General features: G+C 37.7%; 1 protein-coding gene across 2 annotated transcripts in view; it reads right to left on the reverse strand.

The window, feature by feature from the left end:
• abcc12 (ATP-binding cassette, sub-family C (CFTR/MRP), member 12) overlaps positions 1-19,757 on the reverse strand; it is a 33,068-nt gene extending 13,311 nt beyond the window's left edge. Inside the window, exons 1-15 of one of the 2 annotated variants that reach the window (XM_036584076.1) lie at positions 19,648-19,757; positions 11,165-11,233; positions 10,771-10,940; positions 10,215-10,361; positions 9,514-9,661; positions 8,823-9,059; positions 8,411-8,584; positions 7,806-7,953; positions 5,815-5,963; positions 5,369-5,476; positions 4,319-4,567; positions 4,033-4,104; positions 3,131-3,255; positions 2,177-2,249; positions 1,278-1,481 (exon numbers count right to left, since the gene is read on the reverse strand). In XM_036584076.1, the coding sequence (XP_036439969.1) occupies positions 1,278-1,481; positions 2,177-2,249; positions 3,131-3,255; positions 4,033-4,104; positions 4,319-4,567; positions 5,369-5,476; positions 5,815-5,963; positions 7,806-7,953; positions 8,411-8,584; positions 8,823-9,059; positions 9,514-9,661; positions 10,215-10,361; positions 10,771-10,940; positions 11,165-11,227 (2,067 nt within the window). In that variant the 5' untranslated portion in view covers positions 11,228-11,233; positions 19,648-19,757. Of the gene's footprint in view, positions 1-1,277; positions 1,482-2,176; positions 2,250-3,130; positions 3,256-4,032; positions 4,105-4,318; positions 4,568-5,368; positions 5,477-5,814; positions 5,964-7,805; positions 7,954-8,410; positions 8,585-8,822; positions 9,060-9,513; positions 9,662-10,214; positions 10,362-10,770; positions 10,941-11,164; positions 11,234-11,484; positions 11,864-19,647 lie in introns of those variants that run through there. The other variant, XM_036584075.1, reaches the window with a different exon arrangement.
• Between the last annotated feature and the right edge of the window lie 2,461 nt (positions 19,758-22,218).

A 22,218-nucleotide genomic window follows, 5' to 3' on the forward strand; every position in this document is an offset into this window, starting at 1 on the left:
TTCAGGTGTGTTTGGTAATTAAGAACTATTTTTAATTAACATAATACAGAAACTGATTATTGTATTGTTTGAAATATGTAAATGTCTTTTTTAAAAAAAACATTAGGTAAAGCTACACTATGCAAGTTATAGGGATTTGGAGACCTCTCTGGTGGAAATATGTAATTACACGCAACGTAGAACATTATCATTTACATTTACATTTACAGCATTTTGCAGACGCTCTTATCCAGAGCGACTTACAAAAAGTGCTTTGTCTATCTAGAGAAAGTGTCTTTGCTTGTTACCAATAGGTTAGAGAGAAAGCTAGTCCTGAGCTCAGATACTGCTAGAAACAAAAAGTCACCATTGATACCCAGAGAAAAAGGAACAGAGTTAAACACAGAGCAGTGCAATACAATACAATACAATACAATAATAAGTGCCCAGAGAAAAAGGAACAGAGTTAAACACAGCAGTGCAATACAATACAATACATAAGTGTAGTACAATACATTACAAAGAATACCTAACTCAGTGCTCATTTAAGTGCTGTGTCATGTCTGTTGTGCTTTGCAGCAGGGCAGGGACACCATGTTTTTTTTCCTCCTGACTCAGTAATGCTACTATTTTCAATTTTAACAAAAAAATCTTTTATAGTGATGGTTTAAGAGGAAAAAAAAACAAAAATAGCAGGAATGTAGGAGCTAAATAACTAGTAAAAGCAGCTACATCAGATGGAAGGCAATGTAAGGTTAGGTCAGTAGGTTCTATCAGTAGGTCTTTTGCTGGAGTTTCTCTGAGGACCATATGCCTTCTTTTTTGTTTTATCGTACAGCTTGTTTAGTAACTACACTGTAAAAAATGACAGCTTTTAAACATAAAAAGTAAGCAGCCAGTTTAACTTGAAATGTTGAGCTCATTGACCTTCAAATAATAAGTTAACAAATGTAAAAAACAACTTATTCTTCTGTTAACTTAATATCACAAGCTCAATGAACTCAAAATTTCAAGTTAACCCAGTTATTTTTTAAGTTAAAAGGGTGCATATTGTTTTTACAGTGTACAGTGTACCATGCCAGATGTTTAAATTATTAAGTTACAGTAGTAAATGGAAGTCAATGCAGGGTGAGGGGTTGTTAATTGAAATATTTCTTTCAGTGTTTCTCGGGTATGAAAACCTGATGGTACAGGACAACAGTAAATATTGGAGGTTCAAAAAGACATGGGTTTTGACACAATGTCCTGCAAGTGCTGTGTAAAATAGAGCTTAGCTGTCCTTAATTTGACTGAATTACCTGGAGCTGATGTGTGACCAGAATCACAGACTTGCCCTTCAGCTCTTTTTTGATGCACTCCTCAAAAATGTGCTTGCCTACGTGGGCGTCAACTGCAGAGAGAGGGTCATCCAACAGGAAGATGTCTCTGTTGGAGTAGACTGCTCTTGCTAGACTAACCCTCTGCTTCTGACCACCAGACAAGTTCAGACCACGCTCTCCGATCTACACCCACAGGAATAACAACATATATGTATATGCAAACATATCAGCCATATATAAACAGACAGATATAAATGACATAAACCGAGAGTCTAAGTTCCTTGCATCAACATGCATTTTCGGTGAATAAATCATGATTGGATTTCACTTGCATGCATGAAAAGCCAGATGTAAACACCTATAGGACGCACTGTGATTGGATTACAATCAGATCAACCAAACCACATTTGGAGGTGGTCAGAGATGGACCTAGACCTCTTTTGACACAGGTGTACATTTTCGTTATTCGGATTCAATTATGTGGGAAGAAATGCATCTGCTGAGCACTGACTAGCAAGTGAGAGCATAAACAAGGAAATGAAAGATGGAGGATGCGCAAGGCTGGAGTTATTCCCAAACCAAGAGCCTTCATGCACTTTGATAACAGGGAAAAAAGTAGACAAAAGTAAAACGGAAATGGTGCATGTGTTGATGTGCTGTTTATGTGAGGAAAGTAAAATCGGACCTTATCTGGCCATACTAGGGCAAAGTGTAAACTGTAAATCTGGCCAAAATATATCCAGATATGATCCAGACATGAAACACATGTTAATGCAAGGTGTAAACAGGCTCAAATGTAGCCATATGATGGTGTACTAAAAAACCAAGGACATTATATAATCGCTATGCAGTAAATCAACAACAAATCAAAAACAAACCTCTGTCTGGTCACCGTATGGTAGAATAGCCAAATCTGGACTTAGGCTACAGGCATGGATAACACGGTCATACCTACAACACAACCACATATACAAATGTAGACACAGGCTGACAGTGACATACAGTAATAAAGCCTACTCCACAACACATAGACAGTTATCTGATTTCATAGAAGAGGGGCCAAGATAAAGCAGCAACATCTGTGAATGGTTAACTGCACTATAAAATGCTACAGGATAATGTATTACTGATACACTTGAGGGTCATACACCACCCTACACACGGTGCCAAAACAGTGCCTTCCTCCTTGGCACTTGACCTATCTGGGTATCAAGCTGTTGGTAGCACTTGTGCCTTGCTAACATTTAACACTGTCCTTGTGGATTGCTAAGGGGCAGGTTTACGATTTACGGTTATGAGGTCTAGCAGCCAGGTTTCTGTGACCTGTGCTGCTGTGTTCGGTACAAATAGTGAAAATAAAATGCTTTAAACTCTTATAAAGGCAAGTGATTCCCTGACAGTTGATCTCTACTCAGTGCTCTGAGATTCTCAGAAGTTGGAGTAGGTCATCTAAAGCTGGGTGAAAGCAATGCTGAAAACATTTTCGAGGGGAAAAAAAGCAGACCCCTTAAATAAAGGTAACCAACTAGCATACATTTGTTACGTTTCATTACACTATACCAGACAGATGAGTTGACAGAAATAGTTTCAAACAGAATGGGCAGACCCATATATCCTGGCACTCAAGCTAAGTGGCATTATGTTCTATATAAACTCTAGAATTTGATGATTTCCATAATGAAGATAAAATCTACAGCACATGAACTACAAATGAGCCCTATTTGGATAAAAACATTGTTCTAAACTTCTCTATAGTGTCTGTGTCTCAATGTGCATGTATGCGTGTTTGACCATGAGTTTAAAGGTATGTGTATATTTCAGGTATGTAGTACCTCTCCTGGTCAAAGGGTTCTCCCATTAGAATGTTATCTCGTACAGTTCCGTGGAAAATCCAGGCTTGTTGGGAAACATATGCGAACGTTCCGTTTGCAGACACTGACCCACTCTGAAGGTGCATCTAAAAAAATAAGCAAATACCCTTTACAGATAATTGCACATGCAAGTATTGGTCCATGTATTTGTTGTCCCAAACAGGCTGCACTATAGCAAAAGCTGTATTATAAGTGCGATGGATATTGTCTTACATAATGGGTTGCACCAGTAGTCTCAAGGTCCAACTTGGTTACTTAACACGTTTAAAAGGTGTGTTTGAACAGGGAAATCACCAAACCATGCCAGACAACTGCTGTATATTTTACTTTCTTTCTTTAGTTTTAGTTATTTGTTTTCTATTTGACTTATTTCTTTCTTATTCTACATTGCAGAGCTCAACAATGACTGATCACATGACTAGCAGATGTCTGCCTAAACTACTGACATTCTTTGTCTCCAAAAGATGCACACATGGCTAGTCATGTACGCCTGGCTCACTGAACTGTATGTGTTTACAACAGTATGTTCATTGTTCTTAGTATGTGCGCAACTACTTGTACACCTCATAACAGAATGTACATTGTCCTGACATAATCATTAGCAGATCAAACAATAGCTGCAGGTTAAATACTTAGTATAAAGTCCTAAATGGAAACCTTTTGGTCAGACTCGGTTTCTGCAGATGGACAGAGAGCTCCCATTGAATAGACATGAAAGATATTTTTCCCGCTAACCCTGCTCTCCTAAACTCTTCTTCACTGGCACAGAAAAAGGTTTCCAACACACTGGCCTTCCAGAACTCCAGGAGTTTAGATCCCTGGTTTATAGCTTAGAAACACAGGCATACAAGTACAAATGGTACCTGCTCGAGTATGCTTGAAATCAATGACGTTTTTCCACTTCCGACATTGCCACAAACTCCAAGCAGATTTCCCTGAGGAAAAATGCACAAGTTAAACACAGAAACTAAGATCAGACTTTGTTCCCTCAACCTAACAATTTTCAAACAGTTCAAAGATATAAAAAGATCCAGTTGGCCACACATGCTCCTCTGAATATTCTCTCTCTCACAAGCATACATATCTAGCTATACAATCGATACATGCCTATCGATATATAACCTAGCAACCACAGCCATGGATACACACCTTGGGCAAGGTGAAAGTGATGTTCCTCAGTGTTGGTTTTCTGTGCGGTGTGTGAGTGCCGTTCTGAGTGACTTCTGTTGGTGACGCTTTATCCTGCTTCATCCCATTGGCCACACGGCTGTTGGGGGACTTTGAAGTAGAGACGTCTGGAACACCCCAGGCAAATGAAGCTTTATTCATCGTTAAAGCAGCATCCAAGTCTTTGTTCTGGATCAGGTAGGGGTCGGGATCCTTTACCAAGAGGAGCCTCTACAAAAGCAAAAAGAACAGATCTTAGTATGATGAACAAGATGGATTACCTGCAGTCAAATGCGCTGATTTCCAGCCGTCATTCTATTCTACCAGATGATTTCTGATAGTTTCATATGGGAGAGAACCCATTTATTAAGACACAGTCCCCACTACTGTCCAAAAGTTTGGAATCGCTTGCCATATTAATTTTTGTTAATTTCTATAGAATAGTAACTTAAAATGTGGATTTAAAAATTCTGTGAATTCTGTGAATGAAAAATTAGGTTTGCTGAATATTAATTTTATTAATAACTTAATTTTCAATGTGATACAGCTTTCCTAGTCATTTTAGAATTTTCTACAGCTCTGTTCTGGGCACATATAAGGTTTCTTTTCTTTCTATTGTCCTACTTCTTATTTGAAACCTGTAAAGTTGATCAGGACCATCCTATTAGAATAATTTCAGCTGCTACCGTGTTTTATATTATTGAAAAAGTTGATTCCAAAGTTCTGAACAGTAGTGTATGACTCTTCATAAAAGATGCCCACCTTGTTACTGTCTTATCTTATATTATTTTTAATATTCTTATTATCAGATGAAGCTCAAAATAAATGGCTATTTAGAGAGGATTTCTTTCATTTAAATGCTGAATGTTCATCTAGGGCTTCCCCCAAAACGCTTCAAAAAGTACAAGCCAAATAGAGTTTAAACTAGCATTATGTGCCATCAGCGTCAATTGCAGTTTGCCGTTAATTGATTTACAAGCACAGGATGAAAAAAAATATTTCTCTCTCAAACACATAAAAAAGCATTCAAACCCTTAGTCGTGCCAAGGCCACTTTAGATTCAGCCAGGGATTTTACAGAGAATGGGAGGAGACCCATAGACAGCCGCATCGAGTTAAACACAGCAATGATGGTGTACGCCTACAAAAGTATACACAGACACAGAGAAAAAAAAAAACATTTGGAATGAACAAAGATGTCAGGTGCTGTATACTGTAATATACAGGCAAATCACATAGAAAGAGCATCCTAACGATCTTCCACAATATGTGATTATATAATTATATTGTCGCTGGAGGCCCTGACTAGGACTTTGTGGCAAGTCATGCAGTGATAAAGAAGGAGGCCACATGCTGCATAACGTGAGAGGGACAATATTACAACCCTGCAAAGACAATAAATTGGACAATATTTTAAAATGGTCCAATACGTGTTCCTCCTAGTCTGGAATAAGAGGATGTAACCTGGCAAAAACTCACCGCAGAGGGATCCAGAGGGAGTCCAATCGCAGTGTGCACAATGAAGGTGAAGATGGTGGCCAGAGTGGGAACTATCGTTGTTAAGGAAGAGTTTACACTCTGAACATACCCTGCTTTCTCCAACAGCGACCTCTCCTTCTTCCTAATATCTAGATAGATAGAGAGAGAGATAGAGAGAGAGAGAGAGAGAGAGAGAGAGAGAGAGAGAGAGAGAGAGAGAGAGAGAGCGAGAGCGAGAGCGAGATCTTTATTTTAACTCAGAGCACACTGAGGGTGACCCTCATTTACAATGTAGCCGAGCAAAAGAAGGCACTGAAAAGAGAAAAATACAGATTTACAATAGTAAAAGTATAGTAAAGAAAATAAAATGTGACCAAGAAATTATTAAAAAGGTACATAAAAATTAAAATTAGGAGATGTTAGAACAAATAGGACAACCAATTAAAAATATTAAAAATTATAAAATTAAAAGTAAATAAATAAAACTACTGAGTAGGGTAAGTAAAATAAATGAAAAAAATAAATAAATAAACCAAGAAAGCAACTAAAGTAGATCATATAAAATAAACTAAAATAAAGGAATTACAGAAAAGATGTTCACATTTAAAATAAATGAGCTTCTTTGAATAATGATTTCACATGTCTTCACAATTTTTAGGGTCACTATAACAAAAGCAAAAGGAGCAAAGGAATTCAAAGACAGTAGGCATTACAAGGCCATCCAGGCCTGGGGAAAAAACGTTGATTCTTTATTCATCAACAGATGAAGATCAAATCAAAAGATTAGCATGCAGTAATAATTTCACAATGATTGGGCAGTAGGCAGCTGACCCATTTACAACTGATATATTTACAATTAGGGTAAACTTTAAGCCCATGAAAAAAAATAACCACCACAGTGATTGCAGAATGTGTCGTAATCAAACAAAAAAGAGAGATCATGCCAGTTCAAACGTATGACCGCTAGTAGCTTTCACTGTAAACAACAAAGGCAGAGTCTATGAGCAAAAGCACACGTCTTGTAAGATCTTGTGCTGGAGCTCAATTAAGGAGAGAGAAAATTTCACTTTTAATATTCAAACACACTAAGGTGGCTTACTTGACACTTAGAAGTCATGGTTATCACTGGCAATAACAAAGGCATGGGGTCTGTTATATAGGGGTCTAACAATTTGTCAAGACATTGTGATATTGCAAAACTGTGACATCATTAGTATCATGGAGAATGGACATTCTGGACATTCTATTAATTGACAGTTTGCAAACTGTCAGCACCAAATCAACAACTCCCTCCAGCTGCCCACCTTCCCCACTCAGCTCTAGTATTGTTAGTAAATTGTGCAACAACATGATTATAGTCATAATTCTTCACAAGTCATAAAACAAGAATTGTGAATCGAATTAAATTACAGGCTAATTATATTGTTGCATCCATGCGGTCATACACAGCTCACTGAAACAAGCAGAGACGTTCAGTCCAAAGCTGTTCTAAACTTATATATAAATCAATTCCACATTTGTGTTTTTGCAATTAGAAAAAGATATTTTATTATGAATTGAATTTGATGAAAGGTTATTGTTCGCATGACCTTGTTTTGTGGAATGAAAACCAACCTTTACATTTTTGCCATTTTTTTGTCATTTCTTGATATCAAAACGAATGCAAAAAGTTGGAAGTGCACATTTGAACCCGTCCATACATAATGTAAACTGAATGAAGATGTAATTTATGGAATAACTCACCATGTAATTAAACCTGTAATTATATAACTCAAATTGAATAGTATGGCAAAAGGAAGGTAATAGCATCATATATAGGGTTAAATCTTTGACCAGAGAAGAAAAATGAGATCCTGTCTCACACTCTGCTTATGATCTGTTTCTAAGCATATGAATATAAAAAACGCATTTTTGAAATTTGACTAGGCTATTATCAAATTTTCACATGTGCTATCTAAATTAGCAGTGGTTACTGACTGTAAAATAGGTACCTGTGATTTTCTTTTCAAAAGACTCCTCCCATGCGTACATCTTAATGAGTTTGATGCACGTCAAAACTTCATTCATAGTGCGAACGCGCTTGTCCGTTACAGAGACAGCCCGTCTCCGCAACACATTGATCAGCCTGGCAACAAAAAACTGCACACAAACATATATTCATTTTTAAAATGACAGCTGCTTTTTGCATAAAGTAAACACTTTACCTCATGACAAATGTCTCCACGACGTTTGTGGGGATATTTTGTATAACCAGTAACTAATAGTTTGTTTTGGTTGATACTGTCATGAACAACCTAATATAGTTCACATTAGACATATAAATTCACACTATAATCCATTCATGAAGTGAATTGAGTGAGTTGAATAGGATGCAAAGGTCCATCTCTAGTGGCTACACATGCATCAGTGTGTTTGTGAGCAAAAATTAGCACTAAATTACCAGTTGTATCTGTTTCTGGCCCACCCGGCATATGTACACACATACCCTTTCATAAACTCTAGAACTTACCCCTTTAAAATGTAAAAAAACTAGTATTAAAATCCAAGAGTGTTGCACCTTTAGGAGGGTGATGTGTTACAGATATCACTAGCTCACCTGTATAGGTATAAAGATCAGGTAGGTCATGATTCCTATAAGAGCTGTGTAGCCCAGGATGAAGCAAGAGTAGATGATGCACACAATCAGCAACACAGGGACACACAACAGAAACGTGCCAAAAACCACCGCTTCAAACATACGATAGCCGTCACTCGTCAATACGTTGATTGTCTGAGAAAGAGAGAGACATAAAGAAAAACACAGTGTTATACGGTAAACATAGTAACATTCTAATTCAAAAAGTCTATAGAATGAGCTTCAGAAACCTGCAAAATCACAACATTACAACTTTTAATTCTGCAACAAGTGTTCATTTGTTTTTTTAAATAATTTTATTTCAATTTTTTAATGTTCATGACATTTAGTCTCAATAATCCACCAATCAGTCAATTAATCACTCCTAGGCTACCTCTCCCACTGTGATGCCATTGAGTGTTCTAAGGGAGATGATTTTCTGGAAGGCAAGCATGCTGAATGCTCCTTTCATTCGTATGGCGGTACGCAGGTTCACGGCCCAGAGAAGTGAGGCAAAGAATGCTTTACAGAACTCAGTGACGAACAGGGCCACACACAGCCCAACGCCATGCAGCAGCGTTGACGACTCAGGCTTCTCGGCATACCGCAGGATTTCATACACTAGAATAGACTGGAGAATACAGAATACATTTTCAGAAAACTAAATGAACTGATCACATTACAGCTACCTGTTTATGTATTCACATTAACTAGAATATCAGCGTTAGATATGACTGGGTACATCACATAAAACGGCCTTTGAAGTGTACTGGAGACTGAGATGCCAGCTGTAGTGATTTGACATCACATTTTTTGCTTAACAGATTTCAGTGCTGTTTTAACTGTAGTGAAACTAAAGGCTAGAGGTACATACATGAGAAGGCCCATTTTGTATTCTAATGTATGTACACGCAGCCCGCAGGTGTAGTAGTGTTATTCTTTTGTCAAATATTCAGCACTTGTTAGAGCCCTTTGTCTTAGTCTCCTAACGACATGATTTTGAGACACTACTGGCAAAAAGTGCATCCAGGTGTAAGTCTGCAGCTTTGCGTGTAAGGGGCAATAAGAAGTCCAGAAGAACATACCGGACCAATAAATACTGCAAATGTGAAGCAGACAGAGACGAAGAAAGACACTATGAGGCGTGTCCTCTGGAAACGCATCACTACTGAGGAGAGAGAGGCTTTCTCAATGCCTTTACGTTCCACCTCTTCATCCCAAATCCTCTTGAACCTTCACACAAACAGTTTTAATCATATAAAACAATAATGCAGATATAGCTAGTCCTTAAAATGTTACTCATTCATGCTGCACTCACCTAATTTACTAGTGCCACTGGTAATCATTAGTGAAATTTACATGAGTTAAGGCAACTCTAATTAGTTTTTCACCATAGTAAGTTTGTGTTAAATGTTTAACATGCTGAAATTTCACAGAGTATCCCATCCCATACAAGGGTCTATACTTCAATTGCTCACTCTCAAAAATAAAAGGTGCCAGAAAGTGTTCTCCTATTTTTGATTCCCTAAAGAATCTTTCAGATGGTTCTAGAAATAACTCCTAAATTAGTAAAGAACCTTTACCATATGTAAGAGCTCTTTATAGCTTTGAAAACTTTTTCACACCCACACGTCTGATTTACAACAATGGTTCTACTATGGCACTGTTTAAAGAACCCCCAGAGTGTATGCCTATAAAACATTTCTACTAATAATGTATACTAATTACTGAATAATGCATCTTAAAATTAAAAATCCAATAATAAATTTAAAGAGTTAGCCTTTACCTTTCGCCATTGGTGTGGGCTCCATCGTAGGGAGAGAGGCTGAGAGAGTTCATATCCAGACGGTTTCTGAAAAGCTTCCACATCATGGGGGTCATCCATGCAAATGAGGTGAAGGAGAAGAACCCTGCATCGTCCAAGGGGTTTGAACTGCAGCAGTACAAAGAGAACGAAACAACTGGTATAAACAATTTTAGATTATTTCTCTACCACATGGATATTAAACTAAAAACAGCAGGAGAAATTAGACAATGAACACTGGCTGATTGCACATTACATAGTAAAACTCTACAAACAGCTATACAAGAATGGACTTTCGGAACATTTGGGTTGCTTTAACTTTGCATGTGTGGTTCTTGTTTTATTACAAGCAAAGTAAAGTAAAGTAAAGTAAAGTAAAGCCAAAGGTTTTTTCTATAAAATTGAGATTTTATAGAGTGTGAATCAGCAAACTGTGGCTTGTCTTCGTTCCCAAAGCCCAACATCTTGTAATTCCTTTGGTGAGACTACTAATAATCTCATTATGGATATTTATGAGTGTGTTTAATTGGTTCCTTACCCAGAGCTAAAGCGGACTGGGATCAGGGTCTTCATGCTAGCATGATATCTGTTTGGATGTTTGATGGGGGGCTCTGTTTCTCTGTAGTCTGGAACCGCAGGGCTTTCAGGAAATGAATTCATGGTCATATTTGTGTTATTTCTCCAAGATGCGCTCTCCCTCCTCTGTCTCTGCAGGGAGAAAGGGAAAGTGAATAGTGAGAAGAGAGAAGAAGAGAAGAACATGGAGGATTACGTAAAATTAACTTGAGACAAAAACGAGAAAGTACAAACAAGATAAAAAGATCTGATCAGAGAGCAAGTGAAAAAGTAAGGCAAAAAAAGAGGCATCAAAGAAAGAGGGAATGGATGGGTGGAGATGGAGAGAGCAAGAAAAAAAACCCTGGTTTACTTACAAAAGATACTCCTTCAACACTGTCTTTTTCTGTGAAGCGACGTGAAAAGCTCTTTGTTTTCATTTTTTTCTGTAGATAAAGGAAAACAATGACATAACCAAAGTCATCAAATAGGTTTTAGTAGTATTTACCACAAAATACTAGATTGCAACCTTAAACACAACACAACCTTACATCAGCAAAAAATAACACTAGCCTATTCCATTTAAAATCACAAGCTCACCACAGAAAACAATCAATATCTCACCAGTACTAAAAAAACAGATATTCTCAATACCCCCTACTCTGCAATACTGTAAAAGGTGAAATCAGAAGAGTACCTGTGCTTGTCTCAAGACGGGAAGAGAAGTGACCAGTACTGAGGTCAGATTAATTCTCAACACTTTTATTTGCCAGCAGCAATGAGCTACACCATCCCCATGCTCAGGTAAGTCATAGATTTTTACGAGTTTCAAAGGTCAACCAGAGCAGAGGTCTCTGCCAGATTCCCATATTGTCAACGTTGTGGTCTTAACTTCTCAACAACCTCCCCAACACCGGACACGGCTTTAACGTTAACTTTCATCTTTCCTTTTAATCTCAAATTGGTCAGTTAAAGATAAGACATTAAGTTCAAAGATGTGCTGAGTTTCTTTTCCTATGACAGCCATGCTGAGTAATTTTGCAGGGAGAGTGTGGAAAGAGTTCTCTGTAACAGCAACTTCCTCCCCAATTTCACTGTGCACTCTGATAATCTAGTAAACATCAAAAGCACCTCCCGTATGGTCAACCATGTCTCACCCAAATACACAACCTATTGCACACATTTCCTTTTCTTCAATGCCTTTGTTTTAAACAGTAAACTAGAGATGCTGTGGGTGAGAGGGTAATTGTTTTTGACAGAATTTTTTATACCTGCCATACTTAAATAGATTATCTCCAAAAGATAAGGAAAACGATCAGGTTTTAATGTGACATTATGGTACCTGAATGTGTAAGCAACTAATTACAAGTGATCCTATAACATATAAACAATTTCTGTTCTAAAGTCTAATGACCCTTCTAGTCCTCCTTGAATTGAATCAGCTGTGTTAAAACAGGAAAACACAAAAACAGTGCGGTGCAGGTGGTTGATACGACTGGAGGAGGGTGGCCAGATTATGGGCCAATGCTGATATTTGATATTTTTTATGTCACGTGTAAGGTTCCCTTTGTAACTGCGTAATTTTAAATGAAGAAAACAGAATATACTGTTCGACCAAAATAAGCTGTGTCAGTTTTGTAAGACATTCTTTTAGAATGGGTTCATTAACTGTATTAATGCTAACTTAAAATATCAAATACAGTGACATATTTGAAAAATACAGTGAAATTACATTTTATCAATACCTCCTAGTGCTAATTCACTTCCATGTGGTGTGGAGGACCTTCTGAGTCAGTTGGTCAACTTTAAGAAGACAATAGATATGCTTAATAATAGAGCACAGGTGATATTATACTTAGTTTATGTTCATCAATATTGAAACTGCCTGGATTCAATATCATGCTATTTTCCAAATATATCACCATATCAGACGATATTTAATGTTAGCATGAATAAAGTTAATGAACTTCCTGAGTACTCTATAACAGGAGAATGTCATAGCTTTTTGGGCTTCTCTTAAAAATTATACCAAGGGGAACTTTACACAATACTGTAAAAATGAACCAGCCACAAACCACTTTTTCAGAAAGGAAACTTGCTATTTAGTCTTATTTTGAACTACACTACAGTTAACTGTCAGGTCCTGGACACCAATTGACACAGAATAGAATATACATTAGTTTTCTCCCTACTCACAAACACCCAGTAAGGCATGTTGAGCAGGGAAATCATCAAACTGTGATGAACAGAATGTTTCCATTGCTATTATGTAAGGCAAAATTCAAAATCTTAAAGAATACCTGAAGATGTTTTCATGATTCATGATATGTACCACAATATTTCATTTATTCCAAGGATTTATAAGTTGGAACAGACAGAACTCCCCTGAACTCCCACTATTAAAAGCATTTTAATACAACATTTTGCACACTGTGATGCTCTAAATCCAATTAAACAAAACCTATTAAATTCTCTTTTTGAGGAAACATGCAGCTGGTCAGTTTCCTTCCTTGACAGTATTTATGATACCTAAGATAAGACCCCGACAGGCATTATTCAAATTAATACCAAGCACTTCATTAGTTAATGAATAATTCACACAATGCTAACACAGTATTTTCTGACATCCCTGTTAAATATTAATTTAACTGCCTCAAAGGGAAAGTACTCTGAAGAGTAAGCAGTAGGTTAGAGGCCACAGCTGCCTGTTGCAGAAGAACACTGATTTATTACCGTGAACCTGGTGTCAACTACGTCAAACTGCAAAATGATTAGTCATGTTGCTAAACAACATTTCTGCCATCTAACTGCACAACACTTACTATTGACATGCATTATTTTTTCAGTTTAACCCAAAAAGGAAATATTTTAGCACCCCTAAATGTCAAGTACGATATGTAGTCATACTAGAAGCAGTGAATAATGGATAAATAAATACATTCTTAGCGATCTGACCATTTTACCAAAGCAGTTTCTCTATTAAAGGCTTCCTGGCCTCAGAGATAGCTGCTCTAGGCACTTATACAGGAGGATATAGATTTGTTCCCTATGTTCATCCACAGATAAAGGTTAGTAAAATCATTCAAGCTTTTAGATATTGCTTGTTATAGCTATTTTTTCATCTCACAGACTAAATATCCAGTAACCACCATAAGCATTACTATTAATCATTTGAGGTGAAATTCCTGAGTGTGACGTTTCCAAAAAGACAGTGACATTTTAGCATTTCATACCCATAAAATATTTGTAGAAATGATCTAATGGGATTTTACAAGTGAGTTAAACACAGTTCAAGGCATGGTACCATTCAATCTCTGTCATGTTCACGCTAGGACGATACAGTCTCTGTACTGAATGTTTTACAAAAAAAGACCGTATTAATGTTTATACCTCACTATTATATTCAGTCAAACTGTGAAAAGTTGACATATACGAACCTTGGTAGAAAATTGCGACTTTTTCGCCTCTTTAGCGAGCCTACGTGTCTCCACTCGTATTGGGGAAGCGGTTATGATCGTGTGTTTATAAACGGTCTAAAATCACACAGTGTAGGTCTGGCGAGAGTTTAAAGTGACCAGTGACTTTGTGTCTGACTGTCACAGAGTCAGTAGCTAGCTAACTGTTCTCTGTGTGAGCAGAGTCTCCTTCGCTGCCAGCTAAAGTCGGTAGTTCATTAGCGCAGCACTGTATACTCGGCTTAACGTACCTCAGAAACACTGGCGTTCTTACCACTTCAGCTCACGACAGAAAGGTGTCTCACTTTATCCTTGTCATAGTTACCAAGATATGAACTCGAGGATGTGTCCTGAACGGTTGGAAAAAAAACACACAACAATGTGTCAGTCGAAACTAAATAAAGAGATATAAATGCTTCATGGAAAATTCCTTTACAGCTTTCAGAGTACAGTAACGTCAGCTAACGTCCACAGAGTGATAAAATGGTGGATAGGTGGAAATAACTATAACCAAAACACTAGATAAGCCATGTTAGCTGGAGATGTTGAAACAGCTAACAATTAACTAAGTAACTAAGTGTTTAAAGGGCCAAGTATACTGGACATTGAAAAAAATACTCATGTGTTATGTTATTTATTATGCAGAACACGAGGACATGTTTCATAATAAAACCCTGTTTTCAAGTGTTAGTCTCGGCACTGGGCAGGTTAACCTGATGGCCTCACAAAAAGAGTTTCAACTGGGCCAAAATGCAGCTGGATTGGTTCGTGTGGCTGAGAGACAGAAAAGAAACGATACAATATGGCTAAATTGTAATAACGCAGGAATTCTGAGCTGCTCACAGAAAAAATTATGACCGTTACAAAGTAACTAGTCTACTGTTAGTGAGATATCAGATACTTCAAGGTTGCATGAATCTCTGTGAAAGTAAAGCAACTGAAACAACTCAGACGAAAACCTTTCTATGAACACTTTAAAGCTTCAATGTGGTAAAATATCGCTATGACGTTATATAATATTTAAAACAGAGAACACAAGAATTCAATGTCAAAGTGCACAGGAGAAACGTTTCTAAACTTGCAGCGAAGTTTGTCAGTCGCAGTACTGTGTGACTGTATTTAGGCGGCTAACTAATTAGCAAATGATTCTTTCTCTGGGTGAACACGAATCTGTATGTGCTCAAGAAAAAGATTTCCAAACGGAACAGTATAACGGTTTATTAAATAAGCCCATATGATTGAATAGTTGACAGGAACTGTTCATATGTAAGCAACATACATTACATTAGCTAACCTAGATATGTGAGTTCTAGTAGAAAAGGGTGAACACCAACTGTAACACGTTACCTTAGCTACAGAGGCTGAATGCAGACATTTAACTGAACAGTGAACGGCTGAAATAAACTTGTGCTAGCTCATTCTGTAGTGTATTAGCAAGCTAACAAGCTATCTTTTCAATTTCTAATTCACATTACCACAAGAAAATGCGGCTGCATTGCCTTCACTGTAGTGTTTAAACAGTATGAAAACGTAAGAACTCCAGGTAATTTGAGGCTGCATCGACTATATAAATCCACTAGTCCGCGCTGTGGACAACAGTTGACTAGTTGACAGTGCTATAAGTTTAGCAATGAAATACGGTGGTGGAATAAAAAACGCACCCTGAAAACAGTTTCTGCTAAAAATACAAAATATGACCTGCTGCACAATTTTAAACCAGTTCCATTGCAAGCTGTGAAACCACACTGGAATACAGTCTTACATGTGAGACCAGTTAAAGGCAACCTGAAATCACAATGGTCCATTTTTACTTATTAGTTCATGTGCATGGTCAGATTAGCACAATCCATTGTCACATCATTCAAAAGACAAAATTCTTGTTTCTCCATAATCTTTGATCGAAGTAGTGATTTCTGCCCGCCTCTAAAGGCTTTCTGACATTTGATTGTGTCAGTAGCCACGTTTACATGCAGCCTAATAATCCGATAATAATCCGACTAATAGCTGAATCGGAATATATTACGTCCATGTAAACACCTCAATCGGAATAGTCTAGTCCGATTGACGCCATTCGGAATACAATTTGTATCCGATTGAACGAGGTGGGTAAACCTCTAAATAATCCGTTAAATAGAAGAATAATAGCCATGTAAACACCTGAATCCGATTACATTCCAATCGGAACGTGTAAGTACGTTCTGCGCATGTGCGTCGCGTCATGGCGAAAGTTTATACCGTTCAGCATGGCGGAGCAGAAACTGGTCTGCAGAGGAGACGAAGTTTATGCTCTGATCTTTAAAAGACGGCGGAGGGACGGACTTCCAGCTTATGAGTCTCAGAACACGACGTCTTCCTCTCGCCGCTTCCTTTATAAGTACATGAGCAGGACGTTTTTCTGAGTCTGACATCATTTTAAAGCAATTAAAAACACAAGCGCGCCAACTGGAAACTCATCTCACACGGACTGGACCTCACGTGATGTTCGCTGTCATGGTAACGTTTACACTAAGTGGTACTCCACGCATGCGCGTCATTTTGTATCGGATTACTTGTAGTGCGCATGTAAACGAAGATTTTCCATCAAATTTTTGAATAGCGTGTTCATATAAATACCTCAGTCTGAATCTGTAATCGGATTGTATTCAGTCGGATTGGCAAAAATCTTTGCATGTAAACATAGCCAGTGAGTGCGTTTACATGCACTCAATAATCCAATCATAATCGGATTTCTGCAGTTATCCGATTATTCAAATGATCATGTAAACACCCTACTCCAACCTAGAAATCCGATTAAGAAATCTGATAAAGAGAGCTGGATTTTAGCTCAGTAATCAGATTTCTCAGTGCATGTAAACTCTTACCCGAAGTGCTTTCGAATTTCTCAGTGAGCGCATGTGCGGAGCAGACTGCTGTACCGGAAATAAACAAGCGGCGTTGCCGCAAGATGGCAGCAAATCACTTTTGGAGAGAATCTGAAACCAACTACATTCTCGACGAAATTAAGGATTTAAATATTCTTCATCTTCTAGATGATGTATGTTCATTTTTTCAGGTAAAGTTGCGCGATGTTTTAAAAAAGCCTTGGCATGAAGTTTTACATTACGTTTACGTCACATCTTCTTCTGTGAGTTTATTGGCCGATTGCAAAGCAGAAATCCGGTTACTGCCTGACTCATGCAGAGCTGGAGTGTCCCATTTTGTGATTTCTCAAGTGCATATAAACGCGTTGATTACTGACAAAATCTAATTTTCTGCAGTTATCGAATTATTAAGTGCATGTAAACGCACTCATTGTGTTTCAGCGGGTGGGAAAAAGTATACTGACCAGTAATATCTTAGCATCTTTTCCCTTTTAGCATATCACATAGTAAAACACAGTTACCTCCACGGCACGTGTCAGCAGCCGGTGTTGCCAGATTGGGCGGGCCGCGTTTGCAAATTGGGTGGAATTTAGTTGGATTTGGCAGGGAAAAAGTCCTTTGGCAGGTGGACAAAATTCAGGCTGGTTTGTCGTTATTCTGGCAGGTTTTAAAAAAAGAATATTTAATTTCTAAACTGTATTACTTAATAATGCAGCTTAAATCTTAATAGGCCTAACTCTCCTCATCCAATCAGTTTTAAAAACTTTGGTTGACGAACGCTTTACTCACTTCTGTTGAGAGAAGGCCATTGCCCTGTCCATCATTCACAATCAACATCAGCGATTAATGCACCCGATTTTATACTGATGAAATGGATGTGCGAAAGGGTCAACCTGTGACTAAATGATGAGAACAGACTTTAATAGGGGGACATGGCTGAAGGTTTTCCTGTCATTCTTACTTTCCAAAGATTTCTCCTTCGGTGGCTCAGCTCTTAAGCCTCTTTCTCTTCATGACGTTAAACAGTCAGGATGCTATAAAAGCTTTCACCGTTTTATACTACCAGCAGCAAAACCACAGGGATATTTAGATTACCTAAATCACCCTATCAAAGAACGGGTATTTTGATAGCCTGATCACCATATGAGGGGAAAAGTGGTAATATTAAGCATAGTCTGTACTGAACTAACATTGAAAACACATTAAAACATTTGAAACACTAGGTTATGATATGCACATGCACGGTAGGACTGCTCGATGGGTAAGACAAATGTTGCCTTCAAGTCGTCCTCAGAGGTTCATGCTTATGACTTTAGAGGTTGTAAACAAGACTTGATTTGTGTTTAAGTGGTTTTGGTCGGAAACAAGATAGATGCGCTGGAAATAATGCTTTTTGATTATGGTTGTTTTTCTTTCATTAAAGAGAGACCGTTTATGTTGCATTACTAGCAGCTGTTATTGGGGGCGGTCTTTGCACTAGGCCAAGGTAGTCATGAGCCAAAGGTCCCATGAATATACAAATTAGATATACTGTACATGCTGATGTTAAATAACCTATTCTGAAATATATTTTACATTTTGAAAATACCTGTTATTTCTGATTATAGTAATTGTTTTCAGTGATTCCAATGCAGCCCCACTTTTCAGTCATGGTTATAATGGACTATTCCATGTTGTTACCTGATGACACAACAGCCTAAAGACAGGCTCCTATGAACAAGGTAATTACGTTCTAATCTAGATTTTGGAGAGGAGGTACTTCACCGTGATTTTTTGGATGGAAAATCTAATAAAGTTGTACAAGCGTAGCAAAGAAATGCAAAAAGAGAGAGCAAAGCAAAAGGTTTGCTGCTCCACTCCCAAAGTTTTTTGAGCCAGAACAGAGCACTGCACAGGCTCAGCAGATTGTAATGCTAGTGCTACTGTGAGTGTAGATAGTACCAGTGTTGACGTAATTATTCAAAAAGAGTGATCCATTAAAGTTACTAATATTTTTTCTCAAAACTGAATGGGATCACGTTGCTTAAAGCTTCTTGGGAAAAAGTAATCTCACTATTCATTACTTTTCTTCTGCATTACTCCTCATTACCTCACCTTACTCTACCAAATTATCTCATTATATTGGCAAATACTTTTTCTTGTTTCAAGAATATTTCTTAACCCAAGCAAACTGATCTGCCAATATGAGATAACACTTAATATCATTACTTAAGTAAAAATGTCTAGAAATTAGTTACTTATTATATTCTTATAGCAAGCTTGAAATAAGAACTATTATATATATAACACATAGTCTCTTGCCAGGATATCATTTTTTGAAGGATGGACAATCTAAACATGTAAAAATGCCATTCAGGAGTCCCCCAGTCCTGTCTTCTGCCTCAAGACCCAGAATCACTAAATCTGCCCCGACTGTTATCAACCTAACTAAAAACAAGGAAGAGAATAACTTCAGTATTAGTGCTGAATCAAAGCCAGTCATAGCAAAGATATCAAACATGTATGAGGCATGACAGTAGCCTAGCCTACTATACAGGATCTTACCTCAGACTAGAGCAGATAACCTGTCCTTTGACGAGATGCTCTAACTTTCCAATAATTCTCTTCCCTCCATGTGATCTTTCATCTTCCTTTCTGCCCCCCTTCATCCAGACGTGTACTCACACACGTTCTCAGTTCAAGTGCCTCCCCATCTCCCTGGCTTCCCTCCAAGTAATAAAAAGAGCATACTGAAGAAATGTATTTGTTGTGTCAGTATGAGTCGGAGAGGGATGCGTCTCCAGTAAGTCTAGAAACATACTTGGATAGCTGGACTGAGAGGGGAATCTGCCTTTCTGTGTTTCTCTCTGTAGAAGTGATTAACGCTTAGGATACACAAGCCTTGCAGTTTGCTCGGTGGGGCATGAATAATCGAATCTTTTTATGAAAGCACAAAAAGAGCTTTCTGAGGGCTGAGGAAGGAATCCACGTGATTAGAAGTTTCCTCTCCTTAGGCTGGTTTTTAAATACAGATAGGCAGAGTTGTAGACTAAACAGGATTTCCAGTGGAAAACACTCACAAAAATTGTAGGATTAACCAAGACTAGGTTTCATCTGAAAATTGAAAGGACAAAAGCTGTTAACTGCACAGAGGACAGACTAAAATTTCTCTGTGATGTGCAAATAACGGTCAAAAAGTAGCTCTTATCAAGAAAAGCATCAGAAGGTCATCTGTATAAACCTTTGCACCTCTAACTATTCAAACAACTGTATTCTTGCTGTAAAGTGGGAGTGATTTGAGTTGTATAATTTGGCTATGAACAGTTTTATGTAGCATCATAAACAAATTTAAATTGGTGAACCAAAATGGATGTTGGGCATATCAAGCAGCAGATGAACAATATACAACAAATACAGTAACATTTTGCCCCAAATGAAGATAAATTTGACTTCATGTTGAGATCTGGACTCAGTCCATTGATCTGAGAACACCAGCAGTTTCTTGACAGCTGCACATCCTTTCCAACCCATAGCTTTGGGCTGTCTTTTCACAGTGGAAGGATCGACAGACATACCTGTGGAATTATTTCAGATTAGAAGCAACAGTTGATTTTCTCCTCTCTCTTAAAGATGACAGCTTTAAGTATATTTGTATATTTTATAATATATGATGCCATAATCAAGGTGCAACAGAGAGGGATTCATGACTAGAGGTTTTAGTTCACAGCTCAAAAAACAGTATTCTGACCAAGGCACACATACAAAGAAGATATAATCCAAAAATCAGAGTGAAAAGACCAAAAAAAAAAAAATCTCAAAACAATAGCAGCAACACTAAATCTTTGTGACCTCACAATTAGCAAGTAGCAGTTAAATAGGGAGGAGGGAACCTGTAATGGGCAACAGGTGAGTTCAATCATAAGTAACCATGGAGAGGAGGACCTCTGGTGCCGAGGTACAGGTATGGCAGGCACAAGGCTTTCTTCAGTGTCCATTTCTGTCTGATCTCTGCCAAACACTAAATTTTACACCACCAAGTGGTCACGATGTGGCAGCAAACATCAGAGTTGTCTAATTTAGAACCCTACGTTTGTCAGTTGGTGATTCCACAGTTGGGTGCCATTTGTGTTCCACTGATATTACATTTATAAATATACATTTAAAGTAGGGGTTAAATGCATTAAATACTTACAAGTGCAAGTTTCACAGAAATAACCTAAAACCAACAGCACTGCATTGTTTCAAATGTTCCTTGATTCAGCTCATCAACTTATAGAGCCTTTAATGAGCTGAATCAGGTGGGTTGCAGCAGGTAGTGGTGAAACTGTGTAGTGCTGTGGGACGCCAGGAGCGAATTTAATAAACACTGGCCATAGGCCTTACTGTGGTTAAGGAGCCTTTTGTGGCCTTTTAAAAAAATATTAATTACCTAATTATTATTATTAATTATTATTATTGTTCATTTTTTTATTTCTTTCCAGGACCATTTTCAGCCTTTGCGTATTCGAGTTACAAAGTGGAGAAAAACATGGATGCCTATAGTTAGCTAGCCAGCTAATGTTAGAGATATGAGTGATAACTTATCAGAATAGTAAACTTTATGGTCAGTGTTATAGTTTAACCTACTGTAGTGTCTGGATGTTGACTGAGATAAAGCAAATATCATTTAAAATTAAAGTATTGATTTTTTTTTTACTGCTGACTGTGTGAACACATGCTGATTTGGCATCATATGCTGAGCTCGGAGTCAAGAACACCATCACAACTTTCTGAGTAGGAATTCCCAGTTAATGGGGCGTTTTATATTTCCTAGTCTGAAGTGAGAAATTCTGAGTGAGGAGCTGCAGGAGAACGCAGCATAAATTCAGGGTTTGGGTCATGGGCTCCACCAAAGCTCATGCAAAGGACTTGAGGAGCGTATTTTTCAACAGTAGTGCATTGGACCTCAGCTAGACTAGCCTCAGTAAGCTATTTAGCTAGCGCAGCGAACTTTGTAATACAAACCATGTTTTTCAGAAGTCAGAGCATAGCATACACTCAAAGAATGATTTATGGCCATCATAAACATTAAGCAAATATTTTACATAAAGCTTATTTTAAAAACTTAAAAATATACTTTACTTATTTATATTCATT

This window comes from Colossoma macropomum, unplaced genomic scaffold, assembly GCF_904425465.1.
Source record: "Colossoma macropomum unplaced genomic scaffold, Colossoma_macropomum, whole genome shotgun sequence".
NCBI lineage: Eukaryota > Metazoa > Chordata > Actinopteri > Characiformes > Serrasalmidae > Colossoma > Colossoma macropomum.